Source organism: Aspergillus pseudotamarii (genome assembly GCF_009193445.1).
Source record: "Aspergillus pseudotamarii strain CBS 117625 unplaced genomic scaffold BDV38scaffold_61, whole genome shotgun sequence".
Lineage (NCBI taxonomy): Eukaryota > Fungi > Ascomycota > Eurotiomycetes > Eurotiales > Aspergillaceae > Aspergillus > Aspergillus pseudotamarii.
In genome coordinates, this window is record NW_022475075.1 from 53,772 (window position 1) to 79,388 (window position 25,617).

A 25,617-nucleotide genomic window follows, 5' to 3' on the forward strand; every position below is an offset into this window, starting at 1 on the left:
TAAACCACACAAACCCTAATTCAATCCCCTTACCCATTTGCTGTTGCATCAGTATGGCTCCCCGATAAACAAAACTCATCGAAGCGTATTCGTCTGAGTGATGAGCCATCATACCAATCAGAATATCTTGGCTAGGAACATGGGTCACCAGGAAGAGCCGCCAAGCATTTGCAAAACACCCCGTGGGCATGAACCGGGAGGGGGCTCAGGAGAAAAGGCATTAGAACCATCGCCCGAGGAGGTGACGTGGGATGGACCAACAGATCCTGCGCGACCGGTGAACTGGTCGAGGAAAAAGAAATGGTGGAATATGGGCATTATCTCCTATCTTACCTTTCTTACCCCCTTAACGTCGTCCATCGTCGCACCGGCACAGGGGCTCGTGATGAAAGATTTCCATTCTACGAACAGGACTCTGGCCTCCTTCGTTGTCTCCATCTATCTCGTCGGCTTCGCCGTCGGACCGCTATTTCTCGCGCCGCTCTCCGAAATCTATGGTCGACTGCGTGTCTACCAAGTGGGCACCTTGATCTTTACGATTTGGAACATCGCAGGTGCTCTCGCCCCGAACGTCGGTGCACTTCTGGTCTTTCGTCTGTTCGCGGGGATCTCTGGTAGCAGTCCGGTCACACTGGGGGCAGGCTCGGTCGCGGATATGTTTGCTCGACAGGAGCGTGGAGTCGCCATGTCCATCTATGGGCTGGGCCCGCTCCTTGGCCCTGTCATCGGACCTATCGCAGGTGGCTACCTCTCCGAAGCACAAGGTTGGCGATGGGTGTTCTGGTTGCTAGCTATTGTGGTTTGTGTCCACCATGATCCCTCTACTCGTTCCAACCTAACTAGTCCATCGTGATAGTCCGGAGTCGCGGTAATTCTTGTTTTTCTTGTCCTATCCGAATCGTACGAACCGGTTCTCCTGCGGCAAAAAGCGAATCGAATCAGACGCGAAAACCGATCTCAGGAGGTGAACGTTGGACAAGCTCCGCAGCTGGACTCAAGGAAGGTTTTCATCCAGGCAATAACCAGACCCACGAAATTACTCTTCCTCACCCCAAATGTCGCCTTGTTTTCGCTATACACTGGTAGGTAGCTCCCGACCCCGGATGGGGCACAGTTCATAACAATTGCGTGCCAATAGGAGTGGTTTTCGGCTACCTCTACCTGCTCTTCACCACCGTCACCGAAGTATACGAAACCACCTACCATTTTAGCCAGGGTGCCACCGGACTTGTTTACATCGGCATTGGTGTCGGAGCCCTCATTGGCATTTCGTGCTTCGGTGCTCTCTCCGACAAAATCCAAAACCGCCTCATCGCAAAAAACGGCGGTCCCGCAGAGCCGGAATTCCGACTTCCGCCGCTCATCCCGGGAAGCCTCCTGATCCCCATCGGTCTGTTCTGGTACGGCTGGTCCGCCCAGATGCGTGTTCATTGGATCATGCCCATCATTGGGCTGGGCTGGGTCGGCTGTGGGATGATCACCACCCTTCTCCCCATTCAAGCATACCTCGTTGACGCCTTTGGGGAATATGCTGCCTCCGCCATAGCGGCGAATACGGTCGTGCGGTCTATTGTTGGAGCCTTCTTGCCGCTTGCCGGGCCGTCGATGTATGCTAAGCTAGGGCTGGGATGGGGGAATTCATTGCTTGGGTTTGTCGCCTTGGGTTTGTTGCCGGTGCCGGTGGTCTTCTACCTTTATGGCAAGAGGATCCGCATGAACTCGCGCTATCAGGTATCGGTGTAATAAATGTGGTGTAATAGTTGAATGCATGACAACGGTTTATTTCGTTGGCGGGAGAACCCCTATCGAACTGTTGCTTTAGGATCGATATTGGTTCCAGTCCTCTGTTTCTCTGTATGTATATATATCGCATTCCTAATTCTAGGCATGCCATTCCTTCAAGCGCCGAGAACGGAACATGATATGCAAATCCTTCACTTTCTTCGTGCTATCTTCAAACTGCAGTAATCCGAGGGTGAAGAAGCTAGAAGGTATACGAAGACATATTATTACATATAATTTAATCATCGATACACAAATCATTAAGTCTGGCAGTTAAATAAGTTCTATACCCATCCAAAAGAAGCGGTCCTGTAGATCCAGTGTTATACTACTTAGAAGTAGGTGCAAACACCTCTTTTAACTACTGAGCGCTAATTTAAGCACATATCCAGCCATTCTCATTAGTTGCAATCTACCAGTCATTTAGAAGACTAGATGGTTGCAACCAGGCAGCTTATTGATTCGCACTTTTTTGTATAGTGATATGTTAAGCGTTCTGCCACTCGACCAAAATACCTTAGGCATGTGATCGTGCCTCCAAGCGGACAATGGCCAACATGATATGTGGTAGAGTGATCTCTTTTGAACTCACCGTTTCTATAATTACCCATTCTTGGTTGCTTGTTTACTCTTCATGCGTACCATGTGTGTCATGTGACCTGACACTTATCCCAAATCAAACTCTCCGGGATCAATGTTAAACCTGTTTTATTGAGAGTAATGGAATTGCTTGTTTTCTCTCCTGATCCTGATAGCTGAATATCTAGGGCTATGGAGGGTTAAGAAACGGGGACGTTAGTCTCAGTCCGCGAAGAATGGCACGAACATATATTTGTACAACTGCATATACAATGAGTGGTACTGGTACTCCCGCATTTTGCCCTGGTTTATGGATACCGATCCTCATTATTATTGGATGTATAAACCACTAAATCGGCAGCCCCCGGGTGGAAAGGCCACAACTTTTGTTCCGAATACCACGTATCACCGTGTCATTTCCGTTGTTCACCCACAATTGACTTTGGATGGCACTGTTGCTTGGTGATTTCACGCCTTACCCGATTGGGGAATCAACCGAGATATCTACCATTTGGCAGTTCATCGATTCTGCCGGTGGTTTCCGATCCTGCCCGCATGCAGTCTGCGTCTGGCCTGCGTTAAAGACGAGGAATAACAATCCACGATGACTCCTGCAGCAGATGTCAATAGGATTTTCCCCATCACCACGTTGATATCAGATCTGCCGAGCAATCTCATTCCGCAACTCACCTCGTCCGCGGAACAAAATGAAAATGAACCGGGATCGGCTGCTCGACGTTTAGTCGTCGTCGGTGACGTCCACGGGATGAAAAGGTCTCTGGAAGCGCTTCTGGAGAAAGTCGGCTTCGACAAGGGCCAAGGGGACCATCTTATATTCGTGGGTGATTTGGTCAACAAAGAGCCCGATAGCCCTGGCGTGATTGATCTGGCCGTGGCGTTGGGTGCCAGCGCTGTGAGAGGCAACCATGACAATGCAGTCCTCGATGCTGCCGTGGAAATCAACACCGGAGGGGACGACCCAATGCATGCTGGAGACATAAGTAGCCGCCCTGCCCAGCTACCCGGGAACTCGGGGGCTGAACCAGCTAGTGAGACTGTGGCTTCCGACGGCCTCACGCGACACAGTGCAACAACGTATAGCACCGCCCGCGCACTCTCGACGCGCCACCTGGACTGGCTTGCCGCTCTGCCATTGATCTTGCGCATCAGGCTGCCGCACCATCCCGCATCATCCATCGACGACACTCTGGTTGTCGTACATGCTGGTCTCACCCCGGGTATCCCGCTGGAGAGGCAGGATCCTCATGCTTTAATGCTCATGCGCAGCCTCGCTCACGCGCCGGGCGACGAAAGCACGTTCATACCGGCTGAAGCATCGGGAGAGGAAGGTTGGGCTGCCCAATGGGATCGGTGGCAGGACCAACTGGCAGCCAGGACGACTGTGATATTTGGGCACGATGCAAACCGTCGTCTGCAGTTGGGCAGGCATGCAATCGGACTGGATTCTGTATGCCTATATGGTTACCATCTTAGTGTAGTTGTCATTGAGTCGACTGAAAGGGGAATACAACACCGGGTAGTGCAGGTCGATTGTGCGGACACGCCTGTTATCCGAACAGCAAAAACAGTGGTCACTTGACTGAACTGGAATCGAATGTGGCGTGGAAGTATTCGAATTCAAGACCAGGCTCAGGCAGGCCAACCACCGACTCCGCTCATACCACAACTACTCGATGCGTCCTTTGTATCCTGAAGCCTTTAAGTTTTATGAAATATCCCAGACACACGCGTCAATCTCCAACGCTATCGTTTATCGCCAGGGTGAAAAGACTGGCCATTACCCAAAACGGGAGAAAGGCCGCCTTTCTTGCCACACCATTGTTCTGCTGTTTACCCGCTCACGATTTCATAGTTGACTCGGGTGGTTGAAGACTCTCTGCATTTGAGGCGGCAGCAGGGTCCACTCTAAATACAACGCCTCCGGCTGGTGAGTAAGCAATTTAGATAGAGGTAGGAGGATAATAGCAAATATCAAAGCGTCAATTCTAGCAATCAACCTGACAAGGCGCTGGCAATTCCACAGCCGGTGATCCTTTTGGAAGGCGTATTTTTATCCACAATACACGGTTCTAATATCCTTAGCCAATTGCTGGTCTAGTGGGAAGCACTAACGACAATAATACTATGTCTAAACTTCAACTGAACGATATTTATTGAATATCGTCGGGAATCATTGGTCGACCCGCCTTCTGACAGCTTCTGGGGAACACTGAGGGATTTATGACGATTAGTTAACGAGTGGATCAGACAATCTTCTCCAAAATCATCGACCGGTGGCTAAGAAGGCACGTTAGCCTCGCAATAGAATTTTGCCTTCTCTGGAGTGTTACACGAATGCCCCCACGGGGCCATGGCTGCGAGATGTGGATCGCACCCAGGAAGTGAACCTGGAGGGAGTGGATTCATGGAGCGCCCAGCCTAGAGATATTCGCCCCCCGGACCATTATCGGAGAAATCTGCAAAAGACTGGCAAATGAGCCCTGAGCGCGCACACTGGTCCGACGCTTGGCAGCGGACCCCGCCAACAGAGCGAAGGGTTCTGGACAGAGATGACTTCGTAAAGGGAGGATAGACATATCCCTAAGTCTAGTCCCAACGAAGCTGGGAACAATCAAGAAACCGACCGTATCGCAGTTAACCCGCTCGTCCAGATCAAGCTTTGGCTGGTGCCGATATGCACTTCGGCTAGACTTCGGCTAGCGAAGAGATTTCCGTAAGGTTTCCCGTACTCGGCGGGATGCCGTGGGGTGTGCTTGGCTTGGCTTGGCGCAGTGAGTCGGGATTGTGAGGCGTTGGTGCTGTGCTGGCCCGGGGGTTTGTCCTCCGATATGCTCTTGTGTGGGCGTCTATTTGCCGGCCGTTGCTCGTCTTCGATCCTTCCCATAGTAGGAAAGATTGGCATGCGAACTGGGGGCCCCAGAGTCGTCCGAAGTGGGGAATTCGGGGTTGCTGGACTACGACTGGGCGCTCGATGTTGGTCTGCACACCCCGTGGAGCTTTACCCCGGCCATGTTAAACTTTTACCTCCATCAAGAAAAGGTATAAAGGCTGCCGCTCCGAGGAAGATCAGATTTCCACAGCCTGGTCCTACTGTGTGCTCTTTTTCCCTCCCCGGTCCCCCAATTCTACAGTGTCTTCCACGTTGCCGAACATGGCAGGCCTTCAATTCAACGTCGACTGGAAGTCGAATCGACGGGCCATCGGCTTTTGTCTAGTGGCTGCCATTGGTGCTCTTTGCTACGGTTACGATACAATCTACTATACTGGTGTGCAAGGAATGACCTGGTTTGCGAAGGACTATGGAGAGGAGGGCTCAGACGGTTCCTTCTCGCTAGGAACAACGTTCCTGTCCTTGTCTGCCAGTATCATCTATGTGGGAGAGCTCATCGGGGCACTCGCCGCCGCTCCCATCAATGACTTTTTCGGCCGACGTGCCGTGTTCCTGTCTGCCTCGATCTGTATCATCGTCGGTGCCATCGTGCAAGCCTGTTCATTTGGGTCGCACCCAGTCTTCTACATCAGCCGTGTCCTGATCGGTCTGGGTGTCGGGCAGTTCACCGCCACCTGTCTAATTTACATCGGCGAGGTGGCACCATCGGCCATCAGAGGTCCAGCTCTGATGTGCTTCCAGTTCATGCAGTCCATCTCGCAACTGGTAGGAGCCTGCGTCAACCAAGGCACCCAGGGGATCCAAAGCTCCCAATCCTACCGCATCCCCATGTGCCTCCTCGTCGTCCTTCCCGCCATCATGCTTCTCTGCCTTCCATTCACCCCGGAAAGTCCCGTCTGGTACATGTACAAAGGCAAACGCGAGCAAGCGATCAAATCCCTCCGCAAGATCAACCGCAGCATGCGCGACTACGACCCGTCCGCTGACATTCAAGCCATCGACGACGCAGTCCGACAAGAACAAGAAATGGCGAAGGACGCCACCTGGGCCTCCTTGATCACCGACCCCATCGAGCGCCGCAAGCTGTTCTACGCCTGTGGCGCCATGTTTGTTCAACAAATCAACGGCATTCAGTTCTGGTATACCTACGGCGTCGTCTTCGCGCAGTCCATCGGCGTCGCGGACCCCTTCACCATCAACACCATTATCTACGTCCTACAGATCATCACTGTCGGTGTCTCCGTCGTCTTCGGGAACCAAATCAAGCGCCGCACGAACCTCCTCGTCTGCTCATGCGGGATGTTCGTCTCCCTACTCACTGTTGGCGGTCTCGGAATCACCAAGGACGCCGATGGCACCCTCAGCCGTGGCATTGGCATTGGCATTGTCGTCCTCGCATACGTCAACATCATCTTCTACAACTTCTCCATCGGAACCCTCTCCTACTCCATCGCATCGGAAATGTCCGTCGGCCGGAACAGGAACAAGATCACCTCCTGCGCGATGGGCGTGTTCTTCGTCACCGTCTGGCTCATGGTCTTCACCAGCCCCTATATGTACTACACGGCAAACCTAGGGCCGATGATTGGATTTATCTATGGGGGTACCACGCTGTTCTTGCTGGCGTACTCATGGTTCTGTGTTGGTGAGACTGCGGGGCGCAGCAATGCGGATATCGACAGGCTCTTCCAGGATAGGGTTCCTGTTCGCGAGTGGGCAACGTACGTTATCCCTGCCGATGATGGGGAGGACCTGAAGAAGAAGGGCACGAGCGATGAGCAGATCGAGGCGGTATGAGCTCTATGATAGCAGCTATCTGGTCTAATCCAGGAGCGTTGATGTAACAAAGATTCACATATCGTAACATCTAATCTATTTAACTGATTTTCCAACTTGACTTTCCGTTCCCTTTTCTCATGAAATACAAATACAATAAAAAGTAGTAGCCGTATGCTTGCAAATCCGACGGTAAGAACCCAACAACAAACTTCGGGTTTCGACTTAATGCCTATCGCAGTGTAGGGCCTGTCATGCCGACGGGCGGGGGGGTTACAACCTCGAATCAGCCAAAGAGGTGATAAAGAGCAAGTATGAGGGTGGCACCGTCATGAGTGCTTGTGACCGGCTTTACAATCCCAATATTGACAGCATCCTATTCGTTTCACATGATCTCGCCTGTGTGTATGCACGGACGTCATAACGGAATATCGATTACTGTTTGTTTGATATAGAATTGTCAGGCACTAGACATGATTGTGTCTTCTCTTCTCTTTCGATTCCCCATGTCTTTCGCCCTTCGATTCTCTTTTGGCTTATCTTTCGTTGTTGTTCAGATTTATTTTGTTTCTCGGCTGAATTGTATCCATATTAGCAACCCTACCATCGTGTCGGCAAGCGTACTGGAACGACTTTGTGGTAATGTCCAGATTACATAGTCCGAAGTATATGATATGTAAAAATATCATCGTGTATGGAAGTAACCGAAGTTGTTTAATCACCACAGGCAGGGAGGTTTGAAAGCAAGCTGCTAAATCTGCTTACCACGGATGGTACTGATGGTGTGTTGACAGGCGCAAATGAAATGATATCCAGAGCTGATGCAGAACACACCAGGTTAGAGCGTACTGTCTATGGATGATTCGGACTGCTTAAAAGTTTTGAGAATGTTCAATTCCCGCAAGGTTTTCCAATCGGGTTATAATATTCTTCCGGTGGCACGTAGTGAGATATTACTGGCATCTGATGAGGCTAAACGCGATTGAAACATCGCGAGCACAATGAATTCATTGCTTAGATTGCAATTACTCACCAATAGCGTCTATACACAACAGGCCATTGTGCCGATGTTACATCGTGTTTATCAGTCCAGCGGGAAGTAGATGAATCCTTCCCAGTCGATAATGATCATCACCACGGAGGCGGGTGCACAATAAAGTCCGATTCTGCAAGTTGTCCAACCAACGACTCTACGTTTCGCTGGGAGAACTAAGCTATCGCATGCATGGGGAACCACGTGGCCCTTCGCGATACTCCTTCGGCCCCAGAGTCTTTAACCTAGTGCATCCTTTCGCAGATTATGGGCCAATCGCAGTTGGTTCGAATTGCGGAGATTAGCTTGAAGTGCTTGTCAATGGCTTGTTAGAACCTTATCTGAATCCTTTATTTGTGATCAAATAAGTAGAGTCGGGTATTGAAATAGGTTCCGCTCGAACATATAACTTGCCTACTCCGTGCAACATCCAAGACGACACAAACCAGCTTCTAGTGTGTTTTCCTTTCTGTCAGCTCATTGTCTACCATTTATTTCTACTTCACTATGCGTCTTCTTGCTGTACTTGCAGTTATTACCCCCCTTGTCCTTGCTCTACCGGCAGACAAGAGGGAGTCTGGCTGTGTTGCCTTGAACAACTGCCCTGGTAAGAGGGAAGTTCTAGAAGGCCTCTCGGAGAAGGAGGCTGGCTGCATCATCCTGAACAACTGCCCGGAGAAGAGAGAAGCGCTGGTAGGCCTCTCCGAGAGAGAAGCAGGATGTATCGTTCTGGGTACTTGTCCTGACAAGAGGGAGTCTGGCTGTGTGGCGCTGAACAACTGCCCTGGTAAGAGAGAAGAAGTCGCAGGCCTGTCGGAGAGAGAGACCGGCTGCATCATTCTGGGAACATGCCCCGAAAAGCGGGAACTTTTCAACGGCCTGTCCGAACGAGAGGCTGGCTGTATCATCCTGAACACCTGTCCCGAAAAGCGAGCAGCGTTGGTTACGAGAGAGTCTGGCTGTGTGGCGCTGAACAACTGCCCCTCAAAGAACTAGGAGAAGTAAGTATCACTTTCCAATATGCTAATGGGGCCCGTACTGACTATCTCTGACAGTCATTACTTGCCAAGTCTCCCCCGTGGATCACGAATAACGCATGACGAAGTCCTATGCGCTCACACCACACGACGAGATCAAGAATACGCAAGGAGCTAGTTACATGGCGGGAGGTTTGGTGACCAGGAGTTGGCCTTGTCGGAATCACACAATTGCTCTGCACATGTTGATCCTCGGACTTTCACTGGCCTGTAGCCAGCTTGCTGGATGCATGCCTCGAATACGACTACAAGTTACGATAACCCGATGATAGAGGTGGCTCCATTTCGTAGTTTGACTCCCAAATAAACCTTTAGTAAGATAAAAAGACGGCTACTTGAATAACACTGTATATTCCTGGCGCGTTTCACCTGGTGCAGATTGCTGCCCTTTTTATCATTTGAAGATTCAGCTAATTTCAAGGCTTCGTTGACAAATAGCGGGGTTCCAATATCTGATCAATTCCAGGATTGGTCTCCAGTCACCCGTCCTGTTGATTTCCCTTTCTGTAATGTCTCCCTTTCTCGATTGACGTCCTAATATATTCCCTTCAGGCATGTTCGTTGGTGTGTATTGCGCCGAGTTCCTAATCAGGAAGTTTCTGCCTGAGGAGACTACCATTACTGGATATGGTATAGCGTCAATAGGTGGATTTAATAGCCGTGAGCATGACATTCTGTGACATATCCCACGCGCTACACGTTCTACAACTTATCAAGGACACATCCCAGTTCATGCTACCCGTATGCCGACCTCCTCTTATTGATCAATCACTGCCTAGCACTATTTGTAGCGCTGACGAAAAAGCTAAGGGCCCAAAGTCTAGGACCCAAGAAGAGGTCACGATGAAAATCACAGCGCAATCTGCAGGTGGTGTAGCTGACGAGGACGACCAAGTTCTCGAGGCAGGCTTTTGCGAAGGGACTGATGGCTCAGGCTTGGCGGTGATCTTCCAGCGCGACCTTCTCGTGGACGGTCCATGGGACGGTGATCGCAGGACCGATGATTACTTCTCGAACAGCTACTGTGTAACCCTTGGATCGGGCGAGACAGTATACGGAGGGCTAGAGCAGGTCGCCTTCTCAGGGAATCGGGGAACTTTTGATTTCGCCGACCCCATGGCCGGCATTCTCGGCATAGGGCCACAAGTCATTGTTGATTTCGAAGTGTCCCAGCAGGACCTGCAGCTCTTTCAAGAAACGCTTAAGAAGATAGTAACATGGGGGGTTCCCAGTCAAATCCCTCGACTGAATGGATTCAGTTAGTCTCCTGACTAAAGATTACATCTTCACGACGCTGCGGCCAAATCGCTTTTCCTTCTTCGTGGGGCAACGTGGGTCTCGCCGTTTTACCAATAGGGCAGATCCCCGTGCCTTCTGGGAGAACATATTGCGCAGTAGGATCGTGATCTGGCTTGAAAAAAAAAACAAGATCTGGTTGGACGCGACATGGCAACGGTATATTCATCCTTTTATGACCGCCGGCTTATCGGACTAGCGCCCCTCCCTAAGATTTATGGGCGGTGGGTCAGTTCCCAGCTAGCCCTGGATGATTGATACGTAACATGCTCGGCAGGTATGGCGGGGAGAGATCGAGATCATTTAGGATACTTCCCCCTGTTGTCATCATCTTCAATCATTGGGTAGACCCCTACCGCTCCTTGCAGGAAAATGCACAATAACTTACTGGTTTGCTTTCTGCCATAACTAATCCAACTACTAATGGGTCGGTGGATTGTTGCTCTTCCCCGCGCAAACAACCGCGAATACCCTCAGGTTGGCTAATGCAAGGTGGAATTCCTGGCATTGGATTGGCCATCTATCACCGGGCCCACCGGAAAGTAGCTCTGTTTTCGACCTCCACTCCCCACCTGCCAGGGCACACACGCATCACACACATGTCAACGTGACAGATACTACAGAGAAATTGCCGAATGTACTGACATCGGCCGAGTTGTACCGTCGCCGCAGAAGGCCGAGGCCGAGAATCCCACCTTTATGCTGACGAGTACATGCTCCTATTAATCCCGTTGTGAACCCCGTTGTGGGCTTCTATTTATGCATCGTGCCCTAAATTCCAAATTGACCGTCTTCTATCTGTCTGACCGGTGCAAGGCTCATATTTACGGGTGATAACCCTCGAATCTCACCCTCGCCTCAGCCAATGGCATCGGAGACTGCTACCGTCGAAGTCTCTCCGGCCTACATCCACCAGGGGAAAGAATTGGACCTCCAGAAGCGCGATGAGCCGACTCCAGAATGCGAGAATGCGGGTTTCCGCAGCGTAGAAGGCCTTAACAAGGTTTTCCACAACACTGGTCTCACTGGCCGCCTATTCCTCGCTACCATTATCATCTCTCTTGGTCTCACCATGTTTGTTTACGCCATGGACGAGGGGGTTACGCAACAGTTTACTATGGTTGCGGCCTCCTCCTTCGATATGCATGCCCAGCTGGGCGCCGTAAATACCGCCAGCACTTTAATTAATGGTATCTCCAAGCCAGTGGTTGGCAAACTGGCAGACGTCATATCCCGTCCGACAAGTTATATCATCTCTCTAGTTTTCTATGTTGTAGGATATGCTGTTGCGGCCAGCTGCACGAACTTTGTGGCCTACACCGTCGGTGTCGCCTTGACGGCGGTGGGCAAGGCAGGCCTAAACATCCTCTGCCAAATCATTGTTGGTGACTTGACGACACTGCAATGGCGCGGCTTCTGGACCAGCATGATTATAGCTCCCTACCTGGTGACCACGTTTACCAATGGTTTCATTGTGGATGCATTCGTCCCGGATCAGTGGCGATGGGGTTTGGGTATGTTCGCTATTATGATCCCAATTCTGCTCTCTCCGGCGATCATAACATTATATGGCACACAACTGAGAGCGCGCAAAATGGAGGTAATGGGGAGTGGTCCGCCAGAGAAAGGCGACAAGAGCCCTCTGCATACTGCCTGGCAATGTTTAATTGCGATCGATATTCCCGGCCTTGTGTTGCTCGGCTTCTCCTTCTCGCTGATTCTTCTCCCTCTATCGCTCGCAGAATCTGCCGAGAGCGGCTGGAAGAACCGTAGTATGATTGCCATGGAAGCTACTGGTTTTGTCATCCTGGCGCTGTTTGTTGCCTTTGAGATTTCCATTGCGCCGAAGCCTATGATGACGAAACGGATCATTGCAAACAAGGTCTTCCTTGCGGCATTGGGTGCCAACCTTTTCGATCAGATGACCACTACTCTCGCAAGCAATTACTTCGCCTCGTATATCTATATCATCAAAGATTGGGATAACTACACTTGGACGGTCTTTACGGGTGCCAGGAATCTTGCGATCACTGTATTTAGCCTGGTTGGTGGGTTCCTCCAGGTCAGATATCACCGTTATAGAACCCAGATGATTGTTGGAGCCGTACTGAAGGTTGTTGGCTACGCTATGTGTCTCACGAGCGACCAGCGAAGTACCCAAAGCACTACTGCCCTCGCTATCTCACAAGTGCTCCTGGGAACAAGCGCCTTGACTGCCCTTGGGTCACGAATAGGAGCCATGGCCTCCGTTCCTCACGAGGATATGGCATCCATCATCGCGGCCTACTTCCTTTGGACGTACCTGGGTAGTGCCGCCGGGTATGCCATTGCCTCTGCCATCTGGACGGATAAGATGCTCGGGTTCATGCGTGACGAGTTGCCGGGCACACCGGACAGTACACTCCAGGAGATCTATGGTTCGGTTAACATCCTTCGCACAAAGTATGACCTGAATGATCCCATTCGCGAGGGGGCCATCAGGGCTTATACGCGCACAAACGGCATAATTTTTATTGCTGCCGCCGCCATTTCCACGCTGTCTATTCTCTGCTCGTGCTTGATGCCCGGTAATTCCCCCCTTGCTCCTTCTCCAACTCACCGGACAGTATAGATGCTGACATTCTCCTTTTTCGTAGATTATTACCTTGGCAAGCAGCAGAATGCTGTTACCAATTTAGGGCTCGATGGCAAACCCGTCGAAATCCCCACTCGTTGCAAGAATAGGCAAAGCTTCTGGGCTCGTATCAAGTATAGTACTCACCCAAGAGACCTACGTAGCTAAGGTCTCCTCCGTCAATGGCTTTCTGGAACCGATAAAAGGAAAAGGTTGTCACTGGTACAAGTTATGATTCCATGTCAAGATAAATTATATATATCCCGGTAGTGGTACACCTTTCGCAACCAACATTGAGGGTGGTTTCTAAGCAGTGACTAGTTATTATAATCAGGTCTACCATAGTGCAAAGTGACCGAGAGACATTATCAAAACACCATACATTGTAAAGAAATTATCAACTGAATGACAGGCTAAATTAAAGATAAGTAACGTGCCCCGCCAACGGTGTCGGAGAATTCCCGTGAGTCTTTCGATCCACTTCACGGCTGCGACCGTCGGCCTGACCCGAGATCGGTCAACGCCGGAAACTGTGTGTATTTAATATGCAAGGGACCCTCTTCGTCACCACTAACTTCCTTTCACTGTGAGCTTTGACATTCGTCACTTTGTATTTTATTTTATTGTATTCTTCTAGACACATTGAAGGAAGCTCACCGTGATTGATCCCTACAACAGTTGACAGCCCAAAGATTTCCCCATCTCCCCCACCATGGGTAACGACAAGAACATCAGTGCATATTATGCACCCACAGGTGGATTACCACCACAGACCCAGCTGCTCACCGACCGTGCTATGTTCACCGAAGCCTATGCAGTCATCCCGAAGGGTACCTTTAGCGACATCGTGACGAGTTTCCTGCCCTTCTGGGAGCAGACGCGGTTGTGGGTCATTGCCCGGCCGTTGTCGGGCTTTGCCGAGACCTTCTCACAGTACATCATGGAAGTGCAACCCGGAGGTGGTAGTGACCGCGCCGAACTCGACGAGGGCGCCGAAGGGGTGGTCTTTGTCGTCGAAGGCGAAGTGAGCATTACGTTGGCGGGGGAAACGCACCGACTGACGGAGGGGGGATATGCGTATCTGCCGCCGAAAAGCGGATGGACCCTGCGCAACACCGGCGTGGCAACCGCTCGTTTCCATTGGATCCGCAAGGCCTATGAATCCGTGGCGGGACTCGATGCCCCCGACCCACTCTTCCTCAATGAAAAGGACATCGTGCCCTCGCCCATGCCAAACACCAACAATGCGTGGGCCACCACCCGGTTTGTCGACCCGACGGATCTGCGTCATGACATGCATGTCACCATCGTGACCTTCGAGCCCGGTGGTGTTATCCCGTTTGCCGAAACCCATGTCATGGAACACGGGCTGTATGTCCTCGAAGGAAAAGCCGTCTATCGCCTCAATCAGGACTGGGTCGAGGTGGAAGCCGGCGACTTCATGTGGCTGCGTGCCTTCTGCCCCCAGGCTTGTTACGCCGGTGGCCCTGGCAAATTCCGCTACCTGCTCTACAAGGACGTCAACCGCCACATGAAGCTATCGCGATAAGCACAGAAAGGGCGTGCACGAACGGGAGCGGGGCCTGAATAATGATATTCCGGTCCGGATGAGGAAAATGCGGGGAGTCGATGTTGGCCGTCGGCGCCAAGAACCAATCAGCCCGTCAGAAGTCCAATAACGAACCGTACAGACCAGACACGATACAACTATTTCCACCACACATTGTTATTCAGTCAGTTGCGGTTGGAGATGCATGAACATGTTATGATTCCAAGGGTTAAACCATGTAAATAATGAGATACAACAAAAAAGTACAAAATTTTAAACTTGACGATGATTTTTTCTGGTCGTGTAATGCCTTAAATATCAATAAACATTACTATTTAAGAGTCTCGCTACAACATACTCGTGAGTCATCATTACTACACTATAGTTTCCTGAGATTTCTTACCAACGGATAGCTACCGACCTTGACAATGTAGTGATACTAGCACCGAGTTCAGAGGGTCTGAATGTCCTGCCCGAGAGGAGGGTGACTCACGGACACTTAATGCTGATTGTCTTGCAAGTTGTTGAGCATCGCAACTGCTAAGAGGCATGACAGGTGTCCAGCACGCGGATACCTCGGTTTCATCCCCCCCATATGATCATCAGAAGACCAGTCAAGGTGGGCCAAATACCCCAGGACATCTGGGGTCTGAACCACATTAAATTCCCCAGAAACCGTTTGATCGGCGCTGGCCACACGGTAACATAAATTCAGCCACGATAGGCGCCTAAGTAAAGATAGGGTATGCCATGCATGGCAAGTGACCGAGATTCTTGGGCCACCATTTCACTTGACTAATCAAATACTGTAGAAACACCTTTGGCTTGTCCTGAGAAGCAGGAGATGAGTATTGATTGGGGTGTTGTGTTGAAATGGATCATAAGTACAGAACGGTCTAGTGTATCTGCTCCTCTCAGTTTTCCCGTTTGACCATCAGTTACGCCCATTTCTCGGCGTGTCAAATGGAGATTCTTAAAATAGCGGGAACGTAACACGGTTTACATAGTCGATATTGTCCTTTTGACCTTCGATGCGTTCACGGCAGGTACCAAAAATACGGTCCCAGACACGAGTCTGCTTGCCGTAGTTGTGGCTCTTTCTCCATCCATACCGGTGGTGGAGGTCATGGTCTTCGATCACTAGCTCTGCATCAACCATTTCAAGTAACCAATTGAGGGTAGAGGGGGCACCGCCATGAACGCGGAGGCCGCTATGTCCGATGATCTCCGAGAAGACCACATATTGATAGCAGATATACCATTCGTAAAATGACATGGGCAATCCCATTAGCTTTAGAGTGCCATAGGCGAGGAGTGGGATGCCTATTATATCCATAAATTCCTGCTCGTGGTCCGCATAAGCTCCCAGCAGCGGGTGGGGGTGTTTCGTTAGGTGGTGCGTGCGGTGGAACTTCCACAACAGGGGCACCGAGTGCATCAAGCGGTGGTACCAATAAAACCAGAAGTCCACGGTGATGCTGTACAGTCCGATCTCCAACGCTAAGCATCCCCAGTTGAAAGAGAGTGGGAGCTCCTGCGGTCGATATGAGAGGTAGACGGACATGGCCAGGCGAAGGGTCGGGACAGAAAGCAGTTCCGCCGCAACCCTCTCCACACCAACATCAGGTATGTCATCTCGTTCATGCTTATCTCCGTCCAGGAAACCGTAGACCCACCCGAGACGGCGAATGGTTTGCATAAGATGGATACCGGTTCCATAGAATGTCGTTGTATACAACCAAAAGACGACGATCGGGTGGAGGGTCCGGCCAGTATAGGTCATGTATGCTTGATGAAGAACGTGCGGAATCAAGGCGTGAGACATAATCCACAGATGGACAGTCCATTCTCGAACGAACGGGATCTTTTCATCCTTCGAATAAACGGGCACTTCTCTCCTGTGGGGTTTCAGGCGTGTGCCCAGCAGGTCAAGCAGCCAGTGGGAAGGTGTCCATTTCGATCGGTCACCATCGCGCCAGGTGGACACCATCGAATCGCGGGGATGGCCTTTCGTAGTTGTTTCGGTCGCCATATCTCATAAATGTGTTATTCTGTCGGGGAAGAGACGAGCCTCTGTGACCCAGGTCTACACAGCCTTCATCTTATATCCCTAGCTCAGCCAAAAGGTCGCTCGGTACCATGTATGATAGCTACATCATGTGAGATCGACGATAACCTGCCCCTCCACATCAACCAGTTTCAGAGGTATAGTCACTCAGGGTTTTTCGCCCCACCGATCGGCCCCAAAGATGTCATATAGGGAAATGTTGGGGATACTACGCCGTTCTTGCGTGGGGATGAAGGCGTGTTCGTAATTGGCTCTGTGTGGTGAGCATCTGCCTCGGTCCCCGGCTGTCTCTAGGGATCTTCAGAGCGGGGAAGCCCTAATCCATTCCTTAGCCCCTAATATAGAGAAGACTCTTCAGAATGTGATGGTTGAGCCCGGAATTAGATATATCTGGGTGGACTCTGCTTTTGTCAGACTTAATACTACATGTGCATGGGTGGTTTTGGCCTCCGTTAGGGCAGAGCTAGTACTTAGCCTGGTCTATCTTCCCAGGCTTAATGGTCTCGCATCTCATTCCTAAAATGAAACAAAACTTAATCGAAAAGATCCATCGGCATGCACTCCAACGACTCTATCCTCAGCCCGGGAGGCAAGGGTATTGCTTGGCAAACGCGCAGTTGGTTCTCCCACGACAAAGTCACGTCACCTCTTGCCGGTTCAAGATAGGGCTTCCTTTCTATTTTCAACGACCAGATGATACACCTGTCCAGGATGCTCATCAGATCATACTAAAACCGTAGCAACCTACATATTTCTGGTAGTCTAAGACCTGTTATGCCCAGGGGAGTCGGAGCCTTTGCTGTATCGCAGCTTTGCACATGTTCTCCGTAAGGTCCCATGGTCCAGCTGACCTCGGATGGAAGAAGGACCACCACCGTCCTCATTGCCAGATGGGAGAAGCGTAGGTCCTCTGCAATACAGCAAGTGACTTTATGCGAGAGGGTGCATTTGTTATTAACCTCCGAGCCTGGACTGCCCCACCGCAGCCTCACATCCAGGATACTTGACGTCTGGATAGGGTCTTGAACAAATCCTTGAAGGGAGTAGTCTCAGATCGCATTATTTTACCGATTTCCATGGTAGAAAGCAATTTGCATATAATCAGGATGATATTTCAGAATAACTAGCTGGTCTACCCTGCTGCACCCCATCCCCGTCCCGGTAGAGACATTTGATCCGTTGTAGAAGCTCTTGGCTGCATCAGAAATAGCCGAGCCCATATATTCCCAGCCGATACCAAGGTAAAGCTGGGTAGAAGGGCTTTTTCAGACGCTGCCATGGCGAAATATCTCTGAATTAATGCGGTGTGTTTCAGCGACTGGAGTCATTTGCGGCCTTGTTTCAACGCAAGGATCATCCAGGGCGGAATGTAACCATCTGATTTAGAAAAGACCGTCAGTCTATGGTCTTGGTTGAAATTGAACCCCGTCTTAGAATCCAGTCGCCTGCATGGTTGGACTGTAGCCTATCGCTACATGAGACGCCAAGAGAGCATTCTTAGAGTCACTTGGGTCGCCCGCACAATTAGGTCCTCGATAGAGTGCGGTGGCCCTCATTGACCAACTTTCCCTGGTTGAAGCATCACATGAAAGCTTAGAGTCCGCCTTTCCGGCCTAAAGGGCGCCATGCACCCTGTTACCAGCTTAGGTGCGAGACATTGACTGAAGTACTCCAAAGTCCAATGCATCCTGCTGAGCGAGAAAAGCGGAGCGGCCCTGTATCGCACTAGTTAGGTATGAAGCTGTTCTAATCATTCAGAACACAGGACGCGATTTGCAGATACTCCTTCGTGGAACGCCGACCAGTGAGGTGCCAATTGTGCCTAGCTCCTACGAGTGGCCGTGCAGTATGTGCTGCAGACGGAGGCTATTCAACATTAAAAGCCGCCTATTTATGCCACTAACCCAGAATAGACCACCACGGGCTGTCAGGGCCACGATGAAACCGTGTCCTATCCCCTGGATATAAGTTGCCCTTTTGTTGATGCGTGTTCGATGCCAGTCCAGCAATGGAAGATGTTGATCTGCTTCTTTTCTGTCATGTGATGGCATACCTCAACGGCTGCCTTAGGTATCGATTCTCAGGCATTCTTACGGCGGGAATGCCAAAGCCAACCAGCTGCGAAAGATGACAGATTGATTAATCTTGAATGTATAACTTGAGAGGAATAAGAAATAAAAGTTAAAAAGACTCACGGACGTATCACGGCAGCAGAAGCTATCATGCGCGTTCATTGAATGAGTTGTTCTTGATTCAACCCCAGAGCTTTCAAGCCAAACTTACATTCCTTCTCTGCTCGACAGAAATCGTACCTAGCATAGCTTTTGATTCAAAGTGTTCAGTTATTGGGTGTTGAACTCCATGCATTCTTTCATATTTGCTTTTTCTCTTGTTTCTTCGCTTTTCTTTCCCTCTCTCTCTCTTTTCTTTTCTTTTTTTTTTCAGCTGCACCACACATTTCTTTTCTTTTTTTGGAAAGACATGTCGGCAAGGGCGTCATTCTTATTCCTGTTTTGTCCAATAGTCATTGCAGATCATTTAATAATAGTCTAAGTATCATTGCAATAACTCGTCGAAAATGTGTCATGACCTGAACGGCTTGTAGTACACAGCATATTAAGGGTAGCCCACTAGCCCCTATATAATGTGGCTCTTCGCTCGACTAGATCCCTATCATATCTCCATAGTATCCATTTCCACTTTCTAGCTGGAACTTCCAACACTCCCAACACCAGCCAAAATGAAGGTCTCTGCCATGCTCAGCTTGTTGGCCATGCACTCCTGCCAAGCACTTGCCCAATATTTAGAGGGAACATACGCAGTTGCCTCAGCGGGAACCGAGCTTTATCTGGCAGACGCGTCTGGTACCATTACTTTCAAGGAGGGAGATCCTCAGGCTTGGTTCTTCATTGAAGCAGACATTGACCAGTATGCGATCGTGAACAATGGCACGAACCAGTACATCAATTGCGGTTCGGAGGAGGGTGCGATTTGCAGCACGTCCGCGACAGCGCAGCTTTTCCTGATAAACAACATTTCCGGCGATATCTACACCTTTCAGGACCCCGGAAGCGAGTTGCTTCTGCATCGGAACTCGAATAATCAGCTGGATCTCTCTCCTCCTACCCCTACCAATGATGAGAGCTTCCAGTTGACGCAGATTTGATGTAAGTAGCTTGCAGATTGATCCTTTTCCCTTTAAATAAATCTAATCTCCTGATATAGTTGACTCGAGCATAAAAGACTGGACTTCATACCATCCAAGGACCGAAAATGAAGGAACGCTGATCTTTCGAGGCTCTGGGGAGGATAGAAGAGCTTCCTACCTTTTTCTCAACTGAATTTTGCCCGCATCTGCCAAACCTTCAAACACTGGTTCGAGAGACACAAGAATCTTCAATTTGTGCAGTAGGAGCGTTGGTTCTGTTCGGGATCTGGGTGGCTGTTCCGCGTCATGAATTACTCTGCAAAGGCTGAACTTGTTCGGAGGAATAGCATTAACATATCCAAACCGCTAGAAACCACAGATAGGCCAAGAATTCAGACAATCATTTATTTCTTAATTGGCTGATGCATCACTGAACGTACTCTCGAGCTGTCAAACAAACCCTCTACATCGGTATCCATAATATTACTTTATATTTTTCCTCAGAATCTGTCGGCTCTTCAAAGAACAATAATGACATTTTTCATGATTGTTTAAATCGGGTAAAAACGAATGTAGTTGTGTAAATATCTCATGTATTATAGCTCAAATCTAGGTCTGTTCACTGGTATATCAATGAACCATAAAGGCAGGTAGCCAGCGGTATAAAACATTGAATTGAGTTAGAGAAAGCCTAGGGATACATTACATTCCTATGCATACACTATGTCGAGTTCCGAGGATCTTGTCAAGCTTTTAACTCCTAAACAACACAGGTTGGCACAGAAGGCTGTGCAGAAACACGCCAGCATGTCATGGTATTTCCAGATACGAGATCTACATCTTGCACTTCAGGAGGGAGGGGATATAGATAATCTACTAGAAGCGATATGAAAGGTTTCACTCCTTAAATCCAATTCTACCAACCTAGAATTCACAGTCCTTAGTCAACCAGGCGAAGACCTGGCTCCTCGTTTGATTTTGGATGTATCCCTCTCAACCTTATCAACGGGACTGGATATCTTGGAGGGGAAAATTTAATCATATACCCACCATGTAGCTGTGGCCTGAAGGTAGTGTAGATAGGCGACCAGTTCATTCGCCTACTGTACGGAATAAATGACACTAACTCAAACTCGCACAAATGGAAGTCAGATGAATTCAAATGGTGTCTCATACACCCCGCAAATTCCGAACGGAATACGCTCGTGGTCAGAGTTGTAGTCCGGTTGTCCTTGACAGTGATATTATATGCAAGGAGTAACCACTGGCTAGCATTGTTGACAGATAAGTAGACATGGTCGATCCACAACCGGACCGCCAGGTCCCCTTTTGCCTGCGTATTTTCTTTGGGAAATCCACTTCGCGCGACAATTTAGCCCAAACAAGAGACGCCTCTCTCAAGGCATCTTGTGGCTATCATAATATCTCACACATGTGAGAGAGAACGCTCTCCTCTCCTTTTCCTCGTATCTTCCCATTCGGGAACACTGACTTTCGTAGCCTATCAACCCAAGGCTTCGGTGCTTTATAATATTTCGTGGCCTTGTCTATGGTGCTTTCAAAATATGATCCTCTGAAACAGTTCCATGTTTGAGCTTGGCTAACTTTTCCATACTCACATAGTCCCACTCGTCGAATTACCAGATAAGCAGGCATTTCTCATTTAGATCTTCATAGTGAATCCAGATTCAGAAGAGAACCCAGAAAAAGGATTCTAGTCTACGTACCGAGGACAATCTGTCACCTAACAACTGCCCTATTTGCATGAAGCCTTCGATCCAGGTATTACCCTATGCCACAGTAGACAGACCGCGTGTCTCTTCAAGTGCAAGGTTTAAATCGACAAGCCATGCATGCCTGGGACAGTTATACTCTCTTCTTTCAACATAATATTACCTGTAAACATATCTCCTCGTGGAAACCCTGTTGCAGTATACAACGGATGATAGATCACCATACAAAGGTCAAAGGAAACGAGTGTCACAACAAGAAAAGTAGAATTATAAAGCAATTCACCGCCATAAGAGATAATCGCACGACCGTCTATTCGATTTATTGTATCAGGGTTACCCCTGTTCTTGCTCAGCGACTTCGAGCAGGTGCGTTTCCTTGGCAAGGGTAGGGGGGATTGTTTCGGTGTCACTACAAGAGCTTGATGAAAGTTTTCGTCCCAAACCGTATTGAGAGCGTGTGCACCAGTTTCCCTTACCCTCAGCCATAAAGATACGGAGGACTTTGAGTAGATATTACCTCGCCACATTGGTAACCCCACCTACCCCCTTCATTCAGCTCAGGATACTGCCAAGAGTCCTTAACCACGAGTGGCAGCTTCGTTTCACCTTCTGTACGGAGGAATTTCCAACGCGTGGCTCTGCCGCCAGGGCGAAAGCTCCTTTTCCGAAACTCATCTAGAACAAGGTGCTTTCGTTGGTTACTCTGTCAAACTCCCATAACTGCATGATGAATCTACAAAGAGTAAAGATCAGCACGAGTCGACGGGTCACTTTTTCATTCCCCCTGGAACTAGGATACGTGACTAATGGCATGTTTACCCCGGAATAGTTTCTGGGTTGTTAACTATAGCAACATACAATATCCGGGCGGCTGCAGATCTCTGCAGGGACTGTGAGGGTTGGGCTATCAGATGAGTTAAACTATCCTGCTCGTGGTATGCAAAAACGTTGTCTGGTTGATAAACGGTCCCAGCATTGGAGGGGATGTGGATTCAAGGATAGTGGAGCATGTCCTCTCCTAGATGAGATGGTCCACTAACGTGATTCTTCAATGTTGCACCAAGACTGCCCTCAGTAAGGGGTTGAACCTTTCGACGTTGAAATCCTGCGAGCTAAGAATGGGACTGGGTCTAAAAGAAGGGCATTCAAGGGGCTTTCCTCGGTTCAGCAGGGTAAAGCCTGTTTCTCATATTTGGCGGAAAAGATTGGGTGAGGAATCAAGGGATTAAATAAGAACAAAGGGGTTTCTGTTGATCGTTTGTTGGATTAACCTACTCCACCAACGGGCGGTTTAAGTTTCATCCTCCGGCTCATAGATCGCATCAGTAGCATTCCAAGGAGCTAAACAAGTTCCTACATACCAGCGAGTAGGTACATTAACGCGTCGACTCGTCCCCTATACTGACAAAACACAAGGCGATGTGGGCACTTTCACTCGTCTCTTCGAATGGAAGGGAGAGGAATATGAACCAACTTGCAATACTGGTTAGGTCTAATCACTATCGTTACGACACCAGGGAGAAATAATACATCCCTCAGGTTGCTAAAATCGCCATGGATCTATCAGACGCTTAAGGGATGAGGAGTATTCATTAGGTTTTATTAAATAGTTTCAGGAACTGCTCGGGTAGTGGCGTCAGAGGATGCTCTGGCAAATTTCCACGCAAGGGGCTTCCATATTGACAACTAACCACGCAAGCTTAAAGCGGGAGATTAAATGTCTCTCCCTCGGTGAGCTTGTGCAATACCAACTGGAAACATCTCATTGGCTAACCTGGCTTCGTCCCAGAGAATATCCGCATTATAACTCGCCCAACTCCCTGCATCAGAATACGAATGTCGGCCTTGAAGGGGCGCACAACATACCAGCCTCAATCATTAAATAGCTCGAACGGAAAGGTATTAATACCACGTTTTGTGGGCGGTACTGCTTCCTACAGGGCTCTAAATATCTGCTCAATACAATCGCATTTTACATTAGCCAATATTCTTGGGCCGCCTCGAAAGAAGAAAGCGGATCATGGCACTCATAGGCCTAGTATGCTTGGTTACAATTACCTTATACATTTGCTACAAATCGCTTGTTCGCTCCAACCGCTCGACATTACCCCTTCCTCCTGGGCCAACGCTTCTAAATCCAGGCGCAATCCCACAAAAGGAAATATGGCTGACCTTTAGAAAATGGCACCAAGAGCACGGTCCTATCGTAAGCCTGAAACTCGGAGTCCAGACGATCATTATTCTGGGGAGCCACCGAATCGCCCGGGACCTGCTGGACAAGCGCGGCAGCTTGTACAGCACTCATATTCAGTCAGTATACGTCAACAAATATATCGCAAAGGGCCTGCAGCCGGTCTTCATGGAATACGGACCAGAGTGGAAGCTTCATCGACGGCTCCACACAACGTTTCTCAGTCCTCAATTCACTCGAGCTTGCCAGGCCCTTTTGGATACCCAAAGCAAGAAGACTTTGCACCGCCTGTTGTCAACAAACGACTTTGGGTCGTGTTTCCACCATTATGTCTCTAATGTAATGTTCAACTTGGCATATGGAAAAGATGTTGACGAGGAGAATAAGAGTGATCAGGAGCACATGGACAAGATGTTCGAATCACTAACCAGCGCAACCTCGGTGATGACTTTCTTGGTTGACATATTCCCAATCCTTGACCGACTTCCAAAATTGTTCTCCCGGTGGAAAGCCAACGGCGAAAGAAGCCACAATAATGTAAAGAATGCATTCATCAAGTGCATTCAATCCGCTCTGCAACAGGACACTTGGAACTGGAGCAAGGAAGCCTTCAGCAGGAAGGAAAGTAAAGACTTCTCCCTAGAACAGCTCGCTTTCAGTATCGGGGAGGTCTACATAGCTGGGAGCCACACCACCGACTCAACCCTGCGGATAGCTGTTATGGCCAGTTTACTCTACCCCGATGCTATGCGCCAAGCACAAAGAGAATTGGACCAGGTTGTGGGCTCACAGAGGCTCCCATCATTCGAGGACCAGGATAAACTCCCGTACGTCAATGCATTCATCTCCGAAGTACTCCGGTGGAGACCAATGGCCCCGGTCGGTGGACCCCGAACACTCTCCGAGGATGATGAGTACATGGGGTATTTCCTTCCAGCCGGTGCCACGATCATTGCGAATCAATGGGAAATGGATATGGACGAGAGTATTTTCGAAGACGCCCCGTCGTTCAAGCCCGAGAGATGGATCCAGAACCCCGACCTTCCTCTTTCGGCCTTTGGCTTTGGCAGAAGAATATGCCCGGGACAATACTTTGCACGGTCCTCTCTGTTCATCGCGATAGCGCGCATGCTTTGGGCGTATGACATAGATTGTCCAGTAACGAGCACCTTGGAGGATGTGAAGGCGGCAGACCGGTCGGAGAATTTCGGCGTGATATTTACACTTCCACCCTTTGAGGCTTCGTTCCGCGTGCGAAGCCCTGAACGTCAACAGATTATTGAACAGGGGTGGCAAACGGCGAATAAGGACTGTAACGATTTATTAAAAGCAATTGGACACGACGCCTTTACTCCTACAAAACGGTAGGATTAATTTGGCCGTCGGCTCAGCAGTATAATAGGTCTTCATTTCATGCAAAACTCATTCCCACCCATTGGCTACAACCACTTTTCCCCGGTCGACGTATAAACACGACTCAGTGGATACCACGTAGTCCAAGATTCGTTCGGTTGTGATCACAGGTGACACAATGGAGACCCTTTATTGGTAGGGTCTAGTCCATTTGTGAAGAGTGAAGAGTGGAAGTTCTGCATCTCCCATGAGGCGGCAGACTGCTTATCTCTCGGTTTGCAATCCTTGTTACGGAGAACCTTTCAGCTGCAAGGCAACTGATGATCGCCGAATATGGGGCATAGTCGACGGCATTTCGATACCTCGCTCGTCTAAGCCCCAGTCTTCTTGTTAGGATAATCAACACGTGTGGCCAAAACTCCTAAGCATTGACATTCAGTCTAAATGAAGGCTAGATATTCTCGGAAAGCATGGCTACAACCATTCACTATAGACCGGCAGGCCTCCTTCTCCGTTGTTGATGGGAATCTATCACTCAGGGGCTTAG

The 25,617-nt window shown here is 49.5% G+C and overlaps 10 protein-coding genes across 10 annotated transcripts; 9 read left to right on the top strand and 1 right to left on the bottom strand.

The window, feature by feature from the left end:
• Positions 1-139: 139 nt before the first annotated feature.
• On the top strand, positions 140-1,974 carry BDV38DRAFT_295874 (MFS transporter; the record flags this gene model as incomplete). Its single annotated transcript, XM_032062791.1, has 3 exons — positions 140-799; positions 857-1,082; positions 1,139-1,974. The coding sequence occupies 3 exons, from the start codon at positions 140-142 to the stop codon at positions 1,741-1,743; spliced, it is 1,491 nt and encodes a 496-aa protein (XP_031909866.1). The 3' UTR covers positions 1,744-1,974.
• A 324-nt stretch (positions 1,975-2,298) lies between these two features.
• Positions 2,299-4,451, top strand: BDV38DRAFT_257159 (metallophosphoesterase family protein). Its single transcript, XM_032055587.1, has 2 exons — positions 2,299-3,952; positions 3,991-4,451. Exons 1-2 carry the CDS (start codon positions 2,966-2,968, stop codon positions 4,249-4,251), a joined length of 1,248 nt encoding a protein of 415 aa, XP_031909867.1. The 5' UTR covers positions 2,299-2,965; the 3' UTR covers positions 4,252-4,451.
• A 600-nt stretch (positions 4,452-5,051) lies between these two features.
• Positions 5,052-7,134, top strand: BDV38DRAFT_257162 (general substrate transporter). The gene has a single exon (XM_032055588.1). The coding sequence runs from the start codon at positions 5,534-5,536 to the stop codon at positions 7,067-7,069; it is 1,536 nt and encodes a 511-aa protein (XP_031909868.1). The 5' UTR covers positions 5,052-5,533; the 3' UTR covers positions 7,070-7,134.
• A 1,454-nt stretch (positions 7,135-8,588) lies between these two features.
• On the top strand, positions 8,589-9,077 carry BDV38DRAFT_286428 (uncharacterized protein; the record flags this gene model as incomplete). Its single annotated transcript, XM_032060662.1, has 1 exon — positions 8,589-9,077. The coding sequence occupies one exon, from the start codon at positions 8,589-8,591 to the stop codon at positions 9,075-9,077; it is 489 nt and encodes a 162-aa protein (XP_031909869.1).
• Positions 9,078-9,784: 707 nt separating this feature from the next.
• On the top strand, positions 9,785-10,381 carry BDV38DRAFT_286429 (immunity protein 7-domain-containing protein; the record flags this gene model as incomplete). Its single annotated transcript, XM_032060663.1, has 1 exon — positions 9,785-10,381. The coding sequence occupies one exon, from the start codon at positions 9,785-9,787 to the stop codon at positions 10,379-10,381; it is 597 nt and encodes a 198-aa protein (XP_031909870.1).
• An 898-nt stretch (positions 10,382-11,279) lies between these two features.
• On the top strand, positions 11,280-13,025 carry BDV38DRAFT_286430 (major facilitator superfamily domain-containing protein; the record flags this gene model as incomplete). The annotated part of the gene is made up of 1 exon (XM_032060664.1): positions 11,280-13,025. The coding sequence occupies one exon, from the start codon at positions 11,280-11,282 to the stop codon at positions 13,023-13,025; it is 1,746 nt and encodes a 581-aa protein (XP_031909871.1).
• Positions 13,026-13,618: 593 nt separating this feature from the next.
• On the top strand, positions 13,619-14,866 carry BDV38DRAFT_257164 (RmlC-like cupin domain-containing protein). Its single transcript, XM_032055589.1, has one exon. The coding sequence runs from the start codon at positions 13,741-13,743 to the stop codon at positions 14,575-14,577; it is 837 nt and encodes a 278-aa protein (XP_031909872.1). The 5' UTR covers positions 13,619-13,740; the 3' UTR covers positions 14,578-14,866.
• A 684-nt stretch (positions 14,867-15,550) lies between these two features.
• On the bottom strand, positions 15,551-16,609 carry BDV38DRAFT_286432 (sterol desaturase family protein; the record flags this gene model as incomplete). The annotated part of the gene is made up of 1 exon (XM_032060665.1): positions 15,551-16,609. The coding sequence occupies one exon, from the start codon at positions 16,607-16,609 to the stop codon at positions 15,551-15,553; it is 1,059 nt and encodes a 352-aa protein (XP_031909873.1).
• Positions 16,610-19,385: 2,776 nt separating this feature from the next.
• On the top strand, positions 19,386-19,811 carry BDV38DRAFT_286433 (uncharacterized protein; the record flags this gene model as incomplete). The annotated part of the gene is made up of 1 exon (XM_032060666.1): positions 19,386-19,811. One exon carries the CDS (start codon positions 19,386-19,388, stop codon positions 19,809-19,811), a length of 426 nt encoding a protein of 141 aa, XP_031909874.1.
• A 3,735-nt stretch (positions 19,812-23,546) lies between these two features.
• On the top strand, positions 23,547-25,085 carry BDV38DRAFT_274019 (cytochrome P450; the record flags this gene model as incomplete). The annotated part of the gene is made up of 1 exon (XM_032057774.1): positions 23,547-25,085. The coding sequence occupies one exon, from the start codon at positions 23,547-23,549 to the stop codon at positions 25,083-25,085; it is 1,539 nt and encodes a 512-aa protein (XP_031909875.1).
• Between the last annotated feature and the right edge of the window lie 532 nt (positions 25,086-25,617).

Bases quoted from the DNA above. Each gene is read 5' to 3' on its own strand.
- BDV38DRAFT_257164 (XM_032055589.1), top strand. From the start codon at position 13,741: ATGGGTAACGACAAGAACATCAGTGCATATTATGCACCCACAGGTGGA.
- BDV38DRAFT_257159 (XM_032055587.1), top strand. From the start codon at position 2,966: ATGACTCCTGCAGCAGATGTCAATAGGATTTTCCCCATCACCACGTTG. The intron at 3,953-3,990 runs GTCACTTGACTG...GTGGCGTGGAAG, and splicing joins TCCGAACAGCAAAAACAGTG to TATTCGAATTCAAGACCAGG.
- BDV38DRAFT_257162 (XM_032055588.1), top strand. From the start codon at position 5,534: ATGGCAGGCCTTCAATTCAACGTCGACTGGAAGTCGAATCGACGGGCC.